General features: G+C 44.6%; 1 protein-coding gene across 6 annotated transcripts in view; it reads left to right on the top strand.

The window, feature by feature from the left end:
• Nucleotides 1–15764, top strand: part of LOC137379619 (tubby-related protein 3-like) — a 115418-nt gene that overhangs the window by 80797 nt on the left and 18857 nt on the right. For all 6 annotated transcript variants that reach the window (XM_068050697.1, XM_068050698.1, XM_068050696.1 and 3 more), the window contains 3 exons: nt 10859–11020; nt 12091–12206; nt 12969–13166. In XM_068050697.1, the coding sequence (XP_067906798.1) occupies nt 10859–11020; nt 12091–12206; nt 12969–13166 (476 nt within the window). The remainder of the gene's footprint in view (nt 1–10858; nt 11021–12090; nt 12207–12968; nt 13167–15764) is intronic.

Here is a 15764-nt window from a genome sequence, read left to right as displayed (position 1 = left end):
GTAGTCTATTGCCAGTATTTATCAAGTCAAGGATCCTGTTTACTTTTTTTAGCAGCCTTCTTGTGGGTGAGTCTAGAACTGGGGGGCACAGTTTAAGAATAAGAGGACTCCCTTTTAAGACAGAGATGAGGAGAATTTTTTTCTCTGAGGGTCGTTAGTCTGTAGAATTCTGTTCCCCAGAAAGCAATGGAAGCTGGGTCATTGAATTTATTCAAGACTGAGTTAGGTTTTTGATAGACAAGGTAGTCAAGGATTATGGGGGAGCAGACTGGAAAGTGGAGTTGAGACCACAACCAGATCAGCCATGATCTTATCAGATGGGAGAGCAGGGTCGAATGGCCTACTCCTGCTTCTAAGTCCTGTGTTTTTAACATGTCCTGCCATCTTCAAAGACTTGTGTACCTACACCCCCAGGTGTCTCTGTTCCTGCAAGCCCCCTTTAAAATTGTATCATTTAGTTTATATTGCCTCTCCTCATCCTACCAAAATGAACTACTTTGCACTTCTGGCTGTTAAATTTCATCTGTCTTGTGCCCTCCCATTTCACCAATGTCCTCCTGAAGTCTGTTATTATCTGCCTCACAGTTTACATTTCTGAGTTTCGTGACATCTGCAAACTTTGGAATTATGCCCTATATACCCAAGTCCAGTTATTAATGTACATCAAAAAGAGCTATGGCCCCACTACTGATCCTTGGGGGTCGCCACTGTAAACTTCCCTCCAGTTTTAAATTAACTGTTCACAATTCTCTGCTTTCCGTCCCTTAACCAGTTCTGTATCTACACAATCACTGCCCCTTTAATTTGTATGGGCTCCATTTTGCTGACTAGTCTATTATGTGGTACTTTATCAAATACCTTTTGAAAGCCCATGTCCTCACATCACCCACACTCCCCTCATCCACCTTCTCCATTACCTCACCAAAGACAGACCTATGAAAGTATTTTGAGGGTATAACTAGCAGGGTAGATGGGGGAACTAGTATGGAATCAGTCACAGTACTGAAATGACTCTTGCAAAGTCACATATTACATTCTTTGACTATGAAAAACTATCTGTCCTTGCCCTTTTGACCTATCTGCAGCCTTCGACACAGTTGACTACACCATCTTCCTGCAGCGCCTCCTCTGTCGTCCAGCTGTGCGGAATTGCCTTAACTTAGTTCCATTCTTACCTATCTAATGGTAGCCAGAGAATCACCTGCAATGGCTTCTTCTCCCACTCCTCCATTGTTACCTTTGGAGTCCCCCAAGGATCTATCTTTGACCCCGCCCCCCCCCCCCCCCCCTCTATTTCTTACCTACACGCTACCCCTCGGTGATATCATCGAAAATACATCAGGCTCTACGTATATGCCGAGGATACTGAGCTCTCCGCTTTTGGACCCCTCCACTGTCTCTGACTTGTCATACATTTTGTCCATTGTTCAATATTAGATGAGCAAAAATGCCCTCAAACTGAACATTGGGAAGACTGAAGCCGTTGTCTTTGGTCCAGGCCACAAACTCTGTTTCCTAACCACCATTCTTATCCCTGGCAACTGTCTTAAACTGAGTAAGACCATTTGCAACCTTAGTGTTGTGTTTGACCCAGAGATGAGTTTCCAAACACACATCTGTACCATTGCCAAGACTGGTACTTCCAACTTCATAAGGTCACTCGACTCTGGCCCTGCCTTAACTCATCTGTGCTTCTGCTGCCTCTCAACTTGACTATTCCAATACTCTTCTGGCTGGCCTCCCATTCTTCACCCTACATGAACTTGCATTCATCCAAAACTCTGCTGCCCATATCTTAACTCACTCCAAATTTCATTCACACATCACCCCTATGCTTGTTGACCTTGCTGGCTCTCGCTTTGACAACCTCATCCTTCTTTTCAAGGCCTGGCCCTTCCCTATATCTGTAGCCACCTCCAGCCCTACAAGCCTTCGCGATCTCTGAGCTCTTCTAGTTCTGGCACCATTGGTACTGTCTTGGTTAGTCTTCAGCAGTCTTGGCTAAAGCTCTAGAATTCCCTCCCTAAATCGCTTCACCTCTCTACCTCTCTGTCCTCTTTCAAGATGGTCCTTAAAACCTGCCTCTTTGATCAAACTTTTGGTCATCTGACCTGATGTCTCCTGTGTCTGTGTTTTCATTGATAGCCCCCTTGTTAAGTGTTTTGGAATGTTTTGCTACATTAAATGCACTATATAAATGTAAGTTGTTGTGAATGTAGAGTTTTTGGATTTTTGAAAAACATTCGACAAGGTGCTACGCAGTATGTTGTTACAGAAGATTAGGACGTGATATTTGGGGTAATGTATTAGCTTGGATTGATTAATGGACAGAAAAGAGTAGGAATAAACTTGCCATTTTCAGGATAGCAGGGTTTAAGTAGTGGAGTGCTGTAAGGATCAGTGTTGGGTCCTCAGCTATTTACAATTTATATCAATGACTTAAATGATAGGGTGGAGTGTAATATATACAAGTTTGTTGATACAAAGCTAGGTGAAAAGTAAGCTGTGAGGAGGATGTAAAGAGGTTGCAAAGGGATATAGGCAAGTTATTATTTGGCAAGAAGGTGGCAGATTGAATATAATGTGGAGAAGTGTGAAATTATCCACTTTGGTATGAAGAATGGAAAAGCAGAATATTTTTTAAACAGTGACTCCTGACAACGCAGCAACCGCCGACATCATCAGAGCGCTGCAAGTTGAGCACATGTGCAAACGATCTCCTACTTTCAGTGAGATGCAGTGCATGCACAGCCTACGTCTTGCCAAGACTAATTAGTGCATACGCGGGGAAACGTCATCGCGTAATGCCAATGTCATCGAGCAGCTGAATGGGGTACTTTGAGGCCGGAGCTTGATCTCTGCCACGCGCTCCCCCCACCCGCTTCCCGCAACTCAGCTACTTGCTCCTGCCCCACTGGTTGCTCTCCCCCCTCGGCCACTCGCTCCAGGCTTCGACGCTTTCTCCCCCTCCCCCCTCCTCCGCACCGGCTGCTTCCCCCACCCCCCCAGCTGCTCGCTCCACATCCCCCACCCCTTGGCCAATTGTTCCCCAGTCCTATACTTGCCTTAGAAGGAGCACAATGCAGGTTCACTAGATTGCTTCCTAGGATGCGAGGGCTGTCCCATGTGGAGAGATTGAGAACGGGCCTATATTCTCTGGAGTTTGGAAAAGTGAGAGATGATCTCATTGAAATGTATACTATTCTTAGAGGGCTCGACAGGGTAAAAGTGGAGAGGCTGTTTTCCCTAGCTGGAGAGTCCAGAACTGGACGTCATAGACTTAGGATAAGAGGTCGGCCATTTCGGACTGAGATGAGAAATTTCTTCACACAGAGGATTGTGAATCTTAGGAATTCGGTTCTCTAGGGGACTGTGGATGCTCAGTAAATGAGTATATTCAGGGTTGAGATCAATACATTTTTGGGCACTAAAGGAATTGAGGGATATGAGAATTCGGCAGCAAAGTGGAATTGATGTAAAAGTTCAGCCATAGTTTTACTGAATGGCGGAGAAGGCTGAGGGACCATATGGTCTACTCTTGCTCCTGTTTATGTTTTTATTTAATTAGTCAAACATGATTTGCCTTTAACAAATCCATGCTGGTTATCATTTTTTTTTTCAAATGCCAATTAATTTTGTCCCGGATTAATGTCTAAAAGTTTCCCCACCACCGGTGTTGGGGTGATTGGCTTGTAATTGTGCATTTATCCCTACCCCTTTTTTGAACAGAGATGCAACATTTGCTATCCGCAGTTCTTTGCCACTACACCCATATTTAAGGAGGATTGGAAAATTGTGACCAGACCCTCTGCAATTTCCACACTTGCATACAGGGTTGTGGAGAAAGTATCACATCTGGATTGGGTGACCTTTCCACTTTAAACACTGCCAACTTTTTAAGTATCTCCTCTATCTATTTTTATCCTATCTAATTTCTCTGCTACCTCCTTTTCTGTGACATTGTGGCATGCTCTTTAGTGAAGACTGATTCAAAGTACTCATTTAGTACCTCAGCTATGTCTTCTGCCTCCAAAAGATCTCCATTTTGGTCCCTAATCGGTTGCAACCTTCCTTTGACGACCCTCTTATTATTTATGTTTATAGAAAATCTTGGGCATCAAGGAGCCCTAGCAAAACTGAGGTCAATGGGAATCAGGGGGAAAACCCTCCGCTGGCTGGAGTCATACCTAGTGCAAAGGAAGATGGTTGTGGTTGTTGGAGGTCAATCATCTGAGCTCCAGGACATCACTGCAGGAGTACACCAGGGTAGTGTCCTAGGCCCAACCATCTTCAGCTGCTTCATCAATGACCTTCCTTCAATCATAAGGTCAGAAGTGGGGATGTTCGCTGACGATTGCACAATGTTCAGCACCATTCGCAACACCTCAGATACTGAAGCAGTCTGTGTAGAAATGCAGCAAGCCCTGGACAATATCCAGGCTTGGGCTGATAAGTGGCAAGTAACATTCGCACCACACAAGTGCCAGGCAATGACCATCTCCAACAAAAGAGAATCTAACCATCTCCCCTTGACATTCAACGGCATTACCATCGCTGAATCCCCCACTATCAACATCCTCGGGGCTACCATTGACCGAAAACGGAACTGGAGTAGCCATATAAATACCGTGGCTACAAGAGCAGGTCAGAGGCTAGGAATCCTGACTCCCCAAAGCCTGTCCATAATCTACAAGACACAAGTCAGGAGTGTGATGGAATACTCTCCACTTGCCTGGATGGGTGCAGCTCCAACAACACTCAAGAAATTCGACACCATCCAGGAAAAAGCGGCCCGCTTGATTGGCACCCCATCTACAAACATTCACTCCCTCCACCACCGACGCACAGTGGCAGCAGTGTGTACCATCTACAAGATGCACTGCAGCAGTGCACCAAGGCTCCTTCGACAGAACCTTCCAAACCCGCGACCTCTACCAACTAGAAGGACAAGGGCAGCAAATACCTGGGAACACCACCACCTGCAAGTTCCCCTCCAAGTCACACACCACCCTGACTTGGAACTATATCGCCGTTCCTTCACTGTTGCTGGGTCAAAATCCTGGAACTCCCTTCCTAACAGCACTGTGGGCGTACCTACCCCACATGGACTGCAGCGGTTCAAGAAGGCAGCTCACCACCACCTTCTCGAGGGCAATTAGAGATGGGCAATAAATGCTGGCCTGGCCAGCGACGCCCACATCCCGTGAATGAATAAAAAAAAAGGTGAAAATGATGTGGGCAGAAATGCAGGAAATAAGACAGATATGATTTGAGGCCCCTGTCAACCATGGTAGAGAGGGATCCTCAGTTGAGACAATGGTGTGGAAGGTGAAATTGTCAGAACGGATGTGACTGAGATGGAGAAACTGGAAGAATGCTTTAGATTCCTTCCATTAAGCAGGGTGAGAGGAAGTGAAATCAAGGTGAGATGTGGCAGTCACTGGGTCTGCATTAAATATTGGTAAGCAGTCTGTCCTTATCGATCACGATAGCAGTAGAGGAAAGGAAGACTTTGAGATAAACCATGTGAAGGCGTGGAGGAGGTAGAAATTAGAAGCAAAGTTGTTGAAATTTCCCAGTTTGGGGTGAGGGCAGGAACTGGCACCAATACAGTCATCAATATACTGGAAAAAGAAGTGAGTGAAAAGATCTGAGTAGGACTGAAACAAAGAATGTTACGTCTATCCCCCCACCCCTCCCCTCCCAAAAGGCAGGCATAACCCATATGGGTTCCATAGCCAACATCTTTTATTTGGAGGTAGTGAGTGAAGTTAAAGAAGTTGTTCAGTGTGAGAACAAGTTCAGCCAGGTGAAGGAGGAAGGTGGTGGTGGATGGAAACTGGTTGGGCCTCCCTTCAAGGAAGATGTAGAGGGTTTGAGGGTTATCCTGGTGGGGGATTGAGGCATAGAGTGGATTGAACGTCCATGGTGAAAAGAAGCGGATGGTGCAGGTTTGGTGGACTGAGGTTGGAGGCTGTGGGGGTGGGGGGGTTCTCTGAGGAGATGAAGTCAGTGATGGTCTGGAAACAATGGCTTGATGTCCAGTGCAATCATGGTCCAGGGAGGAGAAGTGCTGTGAGTTCAAAGGGAGGTAAATGAGAGTGAATAAGGGGAGTAAAGAAATTGAAATTGATGTCACCCTGGTAATTGCTATTGAAATGACCAAGAGAGTAAGAGGTCAAAAGGAGGGGTCCAGATGGAACAAGAATTCTGAAGAATTAAGAAAGGGGAAATCTCCTGGCCAAAGAAGAGGCCGTGGTGGTGAAGGCAACGAGGAAGAGCTCAAATTCATGTCGACGTCTAAATTCATTATGGTGGATGAAGCTGCGGCCTTTGCTGAGGACTAATAGTTAATCTCAGGGCACGGAAGCTCGGAGGAGATAGTGAAGACATGTCAAATGGTGAGATTGGAAGGAGGGATGGGTTTATGGAAGTGAAGGATAAGGAGGGGGCGTTGGTATCTGAGTTGTTGAATCCTGTGGTCCTTAACATCTGAAAGGAAGAAAAAAAGTTTTTAGTTAAAGTGCTGCATGAGGCAAAGGATGAATTGAAGCATGAAGGGTGGAATTTAAATTGGAATTTATATGGAATAATTCCAAGCTGGACAGTTGCTGAGGAGAGTTGTGGCTGTGAAAGTGAGGTTTAGTAGATACCTGACTAAACAAAGAGGAAAGGATAGCATTGAAGGTAAACAAGGTAAAATACAAGTGACAATCTCAACAGAGAGAAAAACAGAACTTGTTCAAGGTTGGCATTGCTGGAAGAGGAATGGAAGTGAATTAAACACTAACAAAAGCAAAGTACAGCAGATGCTGGAAATCTGTAATAAAGACAGCAGACCAGGGAGCATCGTTAGAGAGAGAAACAGTTATGTTTCAGATCAAGGACTTTTCATCAGAACTGGAAGAAGATTTATTTATTTATAAGCCAGTTAATTTCTGAGGGGGAGAGGAGGATAGAATAAAAGGGAAGGTCTGAGATGGGGTGGAAGGCAGGAGTGATTAAATGTCAGAAGGATGATAGTGCAAGGCAAAAGGGGGTGAATATGGGACAAGTAAAGATGGCCTCCTTCATTTGAAGGACCTGGAGCCCCTCACATTGGTTTTAAAAGAGAAGTACTTAGAGAAGGTGAAACATACAGTGAAACAAAAACTGAGCATAGTCTCAGACAACATGGCAGACCATTTGGAGTCCACAACCTATATTTGTGGCACTGTCCAGGATGACTTCTCTGCATTGCAATCCATCCTCTAGTTTCTAGCAACTCCAGGCAATTCCTCAGTGGAGGCTACTACTGCAGAGCAGTCTGTGCTTCTGCCATGGATGCTGCCATAGAGGCCTGGGATTCCAGATATTAGTGCCATATCTTTTCCAGCCTGCAAATGATGGAGGCTGAAATACAGGCAAGGTCTGTTATCCTGCAAATCAAGGGCACTTCAGAAACGGTGCCCAATACTGATGGAATGCACTTGCATGTGTCTGAGGAAGGTAGTGCATGTTGACTTCTTGTTAGCTTCTTCAGATGCCTATGGGTTCATCTCTGGGCATAGCTGCCATCAGATGAGGGCCATTTTGGTACCAAGAGTATCACATTGAAATATACTAAACCCCTACTCAGTATAGTCCTGTTGCTCAGGTAACACCTAGAAGGAGCTCTAGATCAGGTTTAAAAGTTCATGCATCGCATACTAACATCAGTGGTGTGAACTACACAGTGTTATTCGCACGTGGTGAGGGGTATGGGTGGTCCCCACTGTTCAACTCCCAATTGGCAGCAGCAAGTGTTTTTGTTACTAGGGTTTTAAACCCTTTGTGTTTTATTTGTGAAATAAACAGATAGCGACAGGTTTTCTTGTAGGTTTAAAACAGATGATTAGCTATTTATTGAGCAAATATTCACTCTTAAAATGGTCACAATCACAACCACATATGTATTCACTAGCACGCATACACACAAGAAGAGAGAGAGGAAAAGAGGTTTGAAGTGAGGTAGGTTTTCGGGTTTCACGGTAACCTGTTGAATCTTCTCAGAGGCCAGTTTCTCCTTTAAGGTTTAAGGTAACCTGGCTTCTGTAGGTTTCTTTGGTAGCTGGATCTTCAATCTAGAGATGGGAGATCACTTTCAGTTCTCTGCTGCACAAGTTGAAATGTCGAACTCACAGCAGGGCATCATCTTTGGCTTGCTGGATTTCTCCCAGCTCTCAGCCGGACTGGCTTTCATAATGTTTGTCCTGGTTTCCCCCCACCCCCTCTGGACCCTCCAGAGAGCTACTTTTTAAGGTCAAAACAGTGTTACATTTTGCCTCAATTGGGCGACATAGTTTTCCCTCCCTGTAGTGACCCACAATGGCCCAGGATGTGGCTACTTCACAACTTCCTTTGTTGCAGAAGAATCCATTCAATTCAAAAATGTGTCTCGATGGGTTCAGGATGGGTGTAATTGACACCTCTTGGCTTAGAAGGTATCTTTTTGTTCTTAATAGACAGGTAAGTCAATCTGAATATACAAGGCCAGCTCTTTTGACCTTCGGCCATTTATTCCAGCTCATTGTCCACTTTTTAAAGGAAAAGTCCATTTTTATAACTCTTCAGTTTCAGTTTTGTATTTTCAATCGCTGGATTTCACATGAGTGCAACAACAGTAGCTCTAAAGTTGTTTTGCATGCAGACGCTGTTTTTGGCAAGATTTGAAATCCGTTTTAACAAAGTGCCATGAGTGGGAGCTGTGTAAAGTGATGCACACAGAGAAGAGATTTAGATGATGGCATACTAGTAGAAAGCGGAAAAGGTGCAAATTGGATAGGTCTCCACGTCCTCTTCAAATTGTTGCTGATCCTGTGATTCCTCTTGAATACACTCTTCCTCGGAGGCTTCTATGTACGACAGTCAGCACTATAATTCTTGAGTGCTTAGCCAGACTGTTTTGCAAAGCACCCACAGAATAAACTGGACACCGGAAAATCACTTTCAATATTTAAATACAATAACTCTTAAGCATGGACCTTTTTATGGCAATGCTCAACTGGTAGATATCCTGGGAAAATGCAGAAGTATCATTAGCCATGGCTGTGGAAGTTAGACTTTGATTCCTAGAGCCACCCAAAGATGCAGCTTTCTGGATCAGTCTGTGCTGGCATGATGGACTAGATTAAAATTAAGGTATTGGCGTAACTTGTAGATGATGCAGAGCTGCTGGTCACAAACGAGTTGATGAATGAGTGGAATCTTTTCCTGTTGACCGTGATGGTGTTGATCAAGGAAGCATGTATTGGATACATTGCAATCTGTGACTCCTTGAATCTTGAAATTATGCCATTCCTTAAAATTGCAGTGCTTTGTCATGCTACCCATGGGAAAGTGGATGAACTGGTATTCTCTAGCAAACTATGCATTGGTGCCTAGCTGATGATTGACTAATGTTACTGATGCCCCCTGTAGAAACTTGATATGGCCCTGTTGCATAAAGGTTAAGGGCAGTTTTGATCTTTACAGTCGCTGGAAGAACAGAGGCTGTAGATCAGATTGAAGCACAAGGCATAAATTATTGCTGGCTTCCGTTGTGAAGCACAGTCTGCATATACCTGAGTTTGTATAACTTTAAGAGGACCGGGGTGGGGTGGAGGTTAGTGGCTAGTGGCTGCCATGCAGTTCCTGTGCTGGCTAGCCTCCTTCCTTTCTTACTCTTCCTTTGAAAAACAATGATGTGGGATATTTCCAGTTGGATGGAATTGGTTGGGGAGAGGGTGTTAATGGGAACTCCAGAGCAGAAGATGCACATGTAAATAGTAGTTAACAGCAGTGAAAACCTGACCAAAATCAGCTGAGAAATGAGCTTTCTTGTAAGCCCTTAAATTACCTCCCAGCTTTTCTGTGGCAACTAGCAACAGTGGACTTTTATATGGTACAGAGCATTGGCAATGAAAGTGGAATGAATTATAGTCGCTTACCACTTCATTTAAATATGCCCAAATATGTTGGGACAGGCACTTCTGCCATCAGCCAGAAGTTGTCAGAAAATTGGTCAGCAAACAGTTGAAAAAGTTTGTTAATTTTCCTAGCAATAGTGAAAGCCCAAGCTGCTGGGGGCATATCAGGATGCTCGCTATACAAAGATGACCGGAAGGTGCAGCCAAGAGTGCGGCACTTTCCTCCCCACTCTCTCCATGAGAAAGAAATTGTTGTCCCTCATCCCCCTTTGTCAGAAGGTTGTTTTAGAATAAAATAAAAATTTATCTCATCTTTTTGGGGGCCCAGGCCATGATCATTGTTTGGACTCTCAAATGGTCCATCGGCTGACAGTTGTCGAGGATTTGGTTATTATGACTCGTGTGTTCCACCACTACTAACTGGGTCCAAAATGTGTGAACTCTGAACTTGGGAATTCCCCAATCTCTCTCCTCCTCCCACCCCAAACTGCCCCAACAAGCTATTGCAGAAAGTTCAACATAAGACCTGGGACTCTGTATACTTGTGTATACCTGGCCTAGTTTCCAGTTCCAGATCTTCTAGGGGACACCTATCAATGTTACAACAAAAGTTTGCCAAAGGGTCAGTGGATTTTCAGGGCCTTTTTAAACAAGCTGAAGGGTTATTGCCTTAGTTGACATTTGATCAGTCTGGTTGCCTTTTCGTGTTTCACACCTGACTAATTAAAAGTAAGGAAGGGGCTCCCAAGCAGTTCTCATACACTGTGCAGCATGTGGTTTCAGAGTGAAACTGGCAGCTACAAGGAAGTAAGGTGGGGACTGGCCTGTCAATTGTGGATGATGCATAATGCAGGAAGAACCGATCAGGACTAGTGATCTTTGTTGAGCGTTAATGTGAGTTATTTAAAAAAAAAATGTTTTCCTGCCTGCAGGTATTGATGGGCCGGGAGCCTTCATAAGCAATGAGGTACAGGAGGTTAGCACCAAAATCCAAATCCTGTCAATTGGACAATCCATGGCCGCTAGTGATGACGTTGAAGCACTCCTGGACTCTGCATCAAAACCAGACATCCAAGAAGTAATGGAACAAAGGGGTAGGGTAGTTCTCCAGATCCTGTTTGTCTCAGTTTCTCTTAACTGGATATAATATAAATAATGCTATTTGTGAATATGGTGAAGTAGGCGATAAACTGGATAATTGTTGTGCCTAATTATTGATTACACCTTTGAGTTTTCTACCTTTGTGTTGGCTGAGCAGTCACACACTTTGCACCAGCTGGTTTCAAACCCCGTTCGAAACTAGAGCACCTAATAGGTTGACTATCTTGTGCAGTACTAAGGAAGTGTTGCACTGTCAGAGGGTGCCGTCTTTTGGATGCCAGGTTCAGCCGAGCTACTATCTCATGAATGTAAAACATTCCAACTGTCATATATCCAACAACCTGTGTTAGAAGTGGCAAATTGCAATCTGTTTCTATCAACTGTCAATTTCATTCATAATTTTAGACAACGCTATCAAAACACTCCTTAACCTTTTTTGTTCTAACAAAAACAGCTGCATTTTTTTTCAAGTCTCTTTGCATTTGTGTTTCCTCATAGTTTCAGCATCCTGCTGAGTCTGCACTGCACCTTCTCTATTGCCTCAACATCATTCCTATCGTGCAGAGTCCAAAAATGCGCACACTGCTCCATATATGGCCTTATTAAAGTTTTATATACATTAACCATTTCACCTTATATTCTTCTTAACCTCATCATATATTCTATACCTCTTGGCATAAAACTCTAAATATTCCAATTAGTTTTTTCTAATGGCCTTACCCATGTAAGCTGCTGCTTTTAATGTCTTGTGTACCTGAATCTTTAAGTTCTCCCATTTTACATCACTCAACCTTCCCCTTTCAAAGTGCATTTTTCTTTTCTTTTCTCCAAAATATGCCACCTTGGGCTTAGTGACAGTGAAATCCATATGCCAATTTTTTGCGTTATCTTAGAGTGATGATCAAATCACACTAGACAGTTAGTGATGCCTGTGTGGTCAAGGAGTCTACTGGCATTCACTGTCAATTTTTTTTCAGTGCAGGAGTCACTATTTAAAATAAAACACTAAATTATTTATGAAACCATTAAATATGGGTGTAGATAAAGTTCTCCATAAATACAGGAATCTCTGGAAGCATGAACTTTGAAGATGATGATGAGGAGAATGACAATACTTCGAGCTCGCAGAGTTACGAAAATGTAAGGCCCTCGTCTGCTACCAGCAAGCAATCAAGCAAGGTGAGAGATTAATTCAGTTTAAGAGATTTGAATTTAAAGAAACACTGTTGTCCCTTCAGGGACGGCAAGTGGTAAACAATTATGTAATACCTGCATAAAACAGTCGAAGCTGTTAGTAACACCTCCTCTCCATCGCATAGAATATTTTCTGAAATTGATCGCCCATAGATAACTACTGCCAGGCCTCTTCCTGAGCTACTTTGTAATTGTCAACCCAGCTTCTAATTTTATCCCTCACTCTGCTAATTATATAGAAATACCTCTTTTTCCCTGTTCTCTTGGGAAGTTTATAGCATCCTGTCAGCAACTTCCTTGATAATGTGGTGTAGTTTCTATGTTGGGTTGTGTAACTGGGCCATAGTTCTGGTGGATGTGTTTGGGCTCTGGCAGAGGGGCTGATGCAAATGAGAGATGTATTTCTGGGCTACTGAGGGCGAAGATGTGTTTTGGTATGGGAGTGGGTTTCATCGGTCAACCAGAAGAGGACAGGTATAGCTCGCATTTTTCTATGGCCTTTTGTAAAGCTGTCAAAAAGCATTGAAATATGACTGTGTTGGAGCAGTCTCCATGACAAAAACAGAGTAAGGGGTCACTAAATAATTGGCTTAATTGCTATGACAGGAGGGACAATCCACCGGTCTTCTGAAATTTCTGTTCCTGTGGTTTTGCTTTTGCTTGCCAAAACTTCTGGACTTGGCCCCGGCAATGCTACATAGATTTGATACCTTGATTTATATTGAGTTCTTCACTTCTAATTTGCAGGAACCAACTGCTGCCTCACTCCCTTCACCTGGATCAGGCTTAAACTTGATTGAAATAGACAGCTTGGAAGAGTTTGCATTGAGGCCTGCCCCTCGCGGAATAACCATCAAATGCAGGATCACCCGGGACAAAAAGGGAATGGACCGTGGTCTCTACCCAACCTATTTCATGCATCTTGAACGGGATGATGGAAAAAAGGTGAGCATCCCTTGCTTGTAGCTGTAAACTTAGATGGAAGAAAAATAAAATATAAATTCATCAGCTCCAACAGTATTGATGTTTACCAGTGTTTCAATTCAAATTTCAGTACTCTCTCAGGGAATGTGAGATTTTTTTTTATTGAGGGGGCAGTTAAATTGTCATCTTATGTTGCCTGAATAGATGGAAGTATTAGAGTAGGATCTTGAATTGGAAAAAGCATGGAAAGGCTGTGAAGAAAAATGCGTAGTTCTAATAAAGGTATATTGTGTAGTTAAACAGAGGAGTCTCCACTTGCAAATCATGAGGATAACTTGTGACCCATCTATAATAAATATGTACAGAGGTTTTCCTGTGATAGGAGAGAGGAGAAAAGGGAATTCATAAATTCAGATGGACAAAGTGATGCAGTAGGTTAGAACAGCTAATTTTTTGAATTTAAATTCCAATCAGATGCATAGAATGATGGGGCAGAATTTTGTCAGCACAGTGAAGATTGGGGGGGGAGGTGGGGGGCTGGTGGGGAGGGGTGGCAAAATGGTGGTGGATAGCCCGACATGTTTACGTTGCTAGTGGATATTCCCAGAGATGGCTGGGCTGGCAGGTGGAGGCTTCACTTGAAGGCGGCAGGAAGGTAATTAAACCTGTTAAACAGGCAACTAGCTATTACAATTTTGCAAGGGGCATATGAGAATAACAGAGCTGCAGAGCCTCACCAGCTATGAGGTGGAAGCCCAATCATGACTGCAGTCAGCAGCCATTGCAAAAGGTAGCATGGCATTGTAGGGCGGGAGACAGTGAGTAAACAGCGGCAGTAGCAATCTGGTGACTAGCCAAGCTTGGTGAGCACAGTGGCAGCAATCTGATTGAGTGTTCTCTCTGACTTGCAACTTGGGTATACAGAGTAAGGGGGTGGGAGACCTTGAGAAGTGAGTGCAGTAGTTTGCAATGGGACTCATTCATTCAGGCTTTGAGACCTCCAGTGAGGAGGAGCATCAGAGAGGGAGAGAGCTGCAGCCACCAGGAGTGGAGCTGCCACATCCAGAGGAGCACCAGGATCATGAGACTGGAAGGGGGCACAGGGGAGGGTGCAGAGTGGCATGCAACCAGCCTCTATGCATATGCGCTACCCACCAGAGAGGGTCTATTGTCAGAGGCTCTGCTTCCTGGAAAATGTCAGAGCAGCGCTGTCGCCGAAGACTGTGCCTCTCTCAGGAGGTGGTCGCCATGATGGAGAAAGAGTTGAGCCCAGTGGGAAGTGGTAGGCACCCAATGTCTGTGGCAGTGAAGGTCACTGTGGCGCTGAACCTATTTGCATCTGGATCATTCCATGATCTCCCAGTGTGCCACTCATCGCTGCATCAGACCAGTTTGCTACTCATGTGCAACTCCCCACTGACGTGAGAATACCTGCACTGGTGGAGGGTGTGAGGAAATAATGTGACACTGGATCATCTGAAGTCTGTTCCTTCTCAGAGGTGGAAGGCTGGACCAGAGGTTCTGCAGCTGCCTGTCCTTGTACATGACCTGTGAAAGAGAGAGAAGAGTGATGAGAAGGCAGTGTATGCTCCATCATGTCCTTCTAAATATTCATCATCTGGAGCTCTATGTGACCAGTGGTGGACCCATTGCGCCCATCCATTAGACCACTCGCTCTCTCAGGGCTCCACACCCGTCTCACCGTCAGTGATAGCCTGCCCTGCCTCTATGCCTCTCAGCTCCAATGCCACCTTTTCTATTGGCATGAGGATCGCCATATATGGGGCACCGCCAGCAGTTCTTGCTCTTTCTCACGCATCTCCTGAAAATATATAAATTAATGCTGTCACTTGCCGCTCATAGACACGCACTATGCCTAGGGGTAGTGGCAGCTGAATTGTCCATCAGGGCGCCACAGAGATGCCTCCTGCATGCAGCCATTTGGTATTGGCAGTGCCGGGGTCAACTCTGACTGGTGTCCTCCATAGAGAGGCTCTCATACATGTGGCAGCCAATGCTGCTGCCTGGACATATTCACTGACTGGATCGGCACCCCATTCTTCAAATTCATTCTCATCTTTAGTCACATATAAGGCTACAAGCTTAAATGTTATGCGCTGCAGTCACCTTGCCGGAACGCATCAGGTCATTGATCTACTTTGGACACTGCAATCACGTACGTCGGTCCACCCCACAGCTGATCGCCTCCCCTGCTGTCTCCATCCATGCCCTTTTCATCTGGGTACAAAATTGGCATTTTCACTCGTGTACAAAATTAGCTGATGCCGTGAAGGAGGCGTGGTGAGTTGCTGCAATGCATCTTGTATATGGTACGCACAGCTGCCGTTGTGCGTCGATGGTGAGGAAGTGAATGTTTTAGGTGGGGTGCTGATCAAGTGGACTGCTTTGTCCTGGATAGTGTCAAGCTTCTGAGTGGTGTTGGAGCTGCATTCAACCAGGCAAATAGAGAGTATTCCATCACACTCCTGACTTGTGCCATGTAGATGGTGGACAGACTTTGGGGAGTCAGAAGGTGGGTTACTCGCTGCAGAATTCCCAGTCTCTGACTTCCTCTTTTAGCCACAGTATTTATGTAGCTGCTGCAGTTCAGTTTCTGGC

This window comes from Heterodontus francisci, chromosome 18, assembly GCF_036365525.1.
Source record: "Heterodontus francisci isolate sHetFra1 chromosome 18, sHetFra1.hap1, whole genome shotgun sequence".
Lineage (NCBI taxonomy): Eukaryota > Metazoa > Chordata > Chondrichthyes > Heterodontiformes > Heterodontidae > Heterodontus > Heterodontus francisci.
The sequence above is the reverse complement of the archived record's forward strand: the minus strand, read 5'-3'. Positions and strand labels throughout refer to the sequence as shown.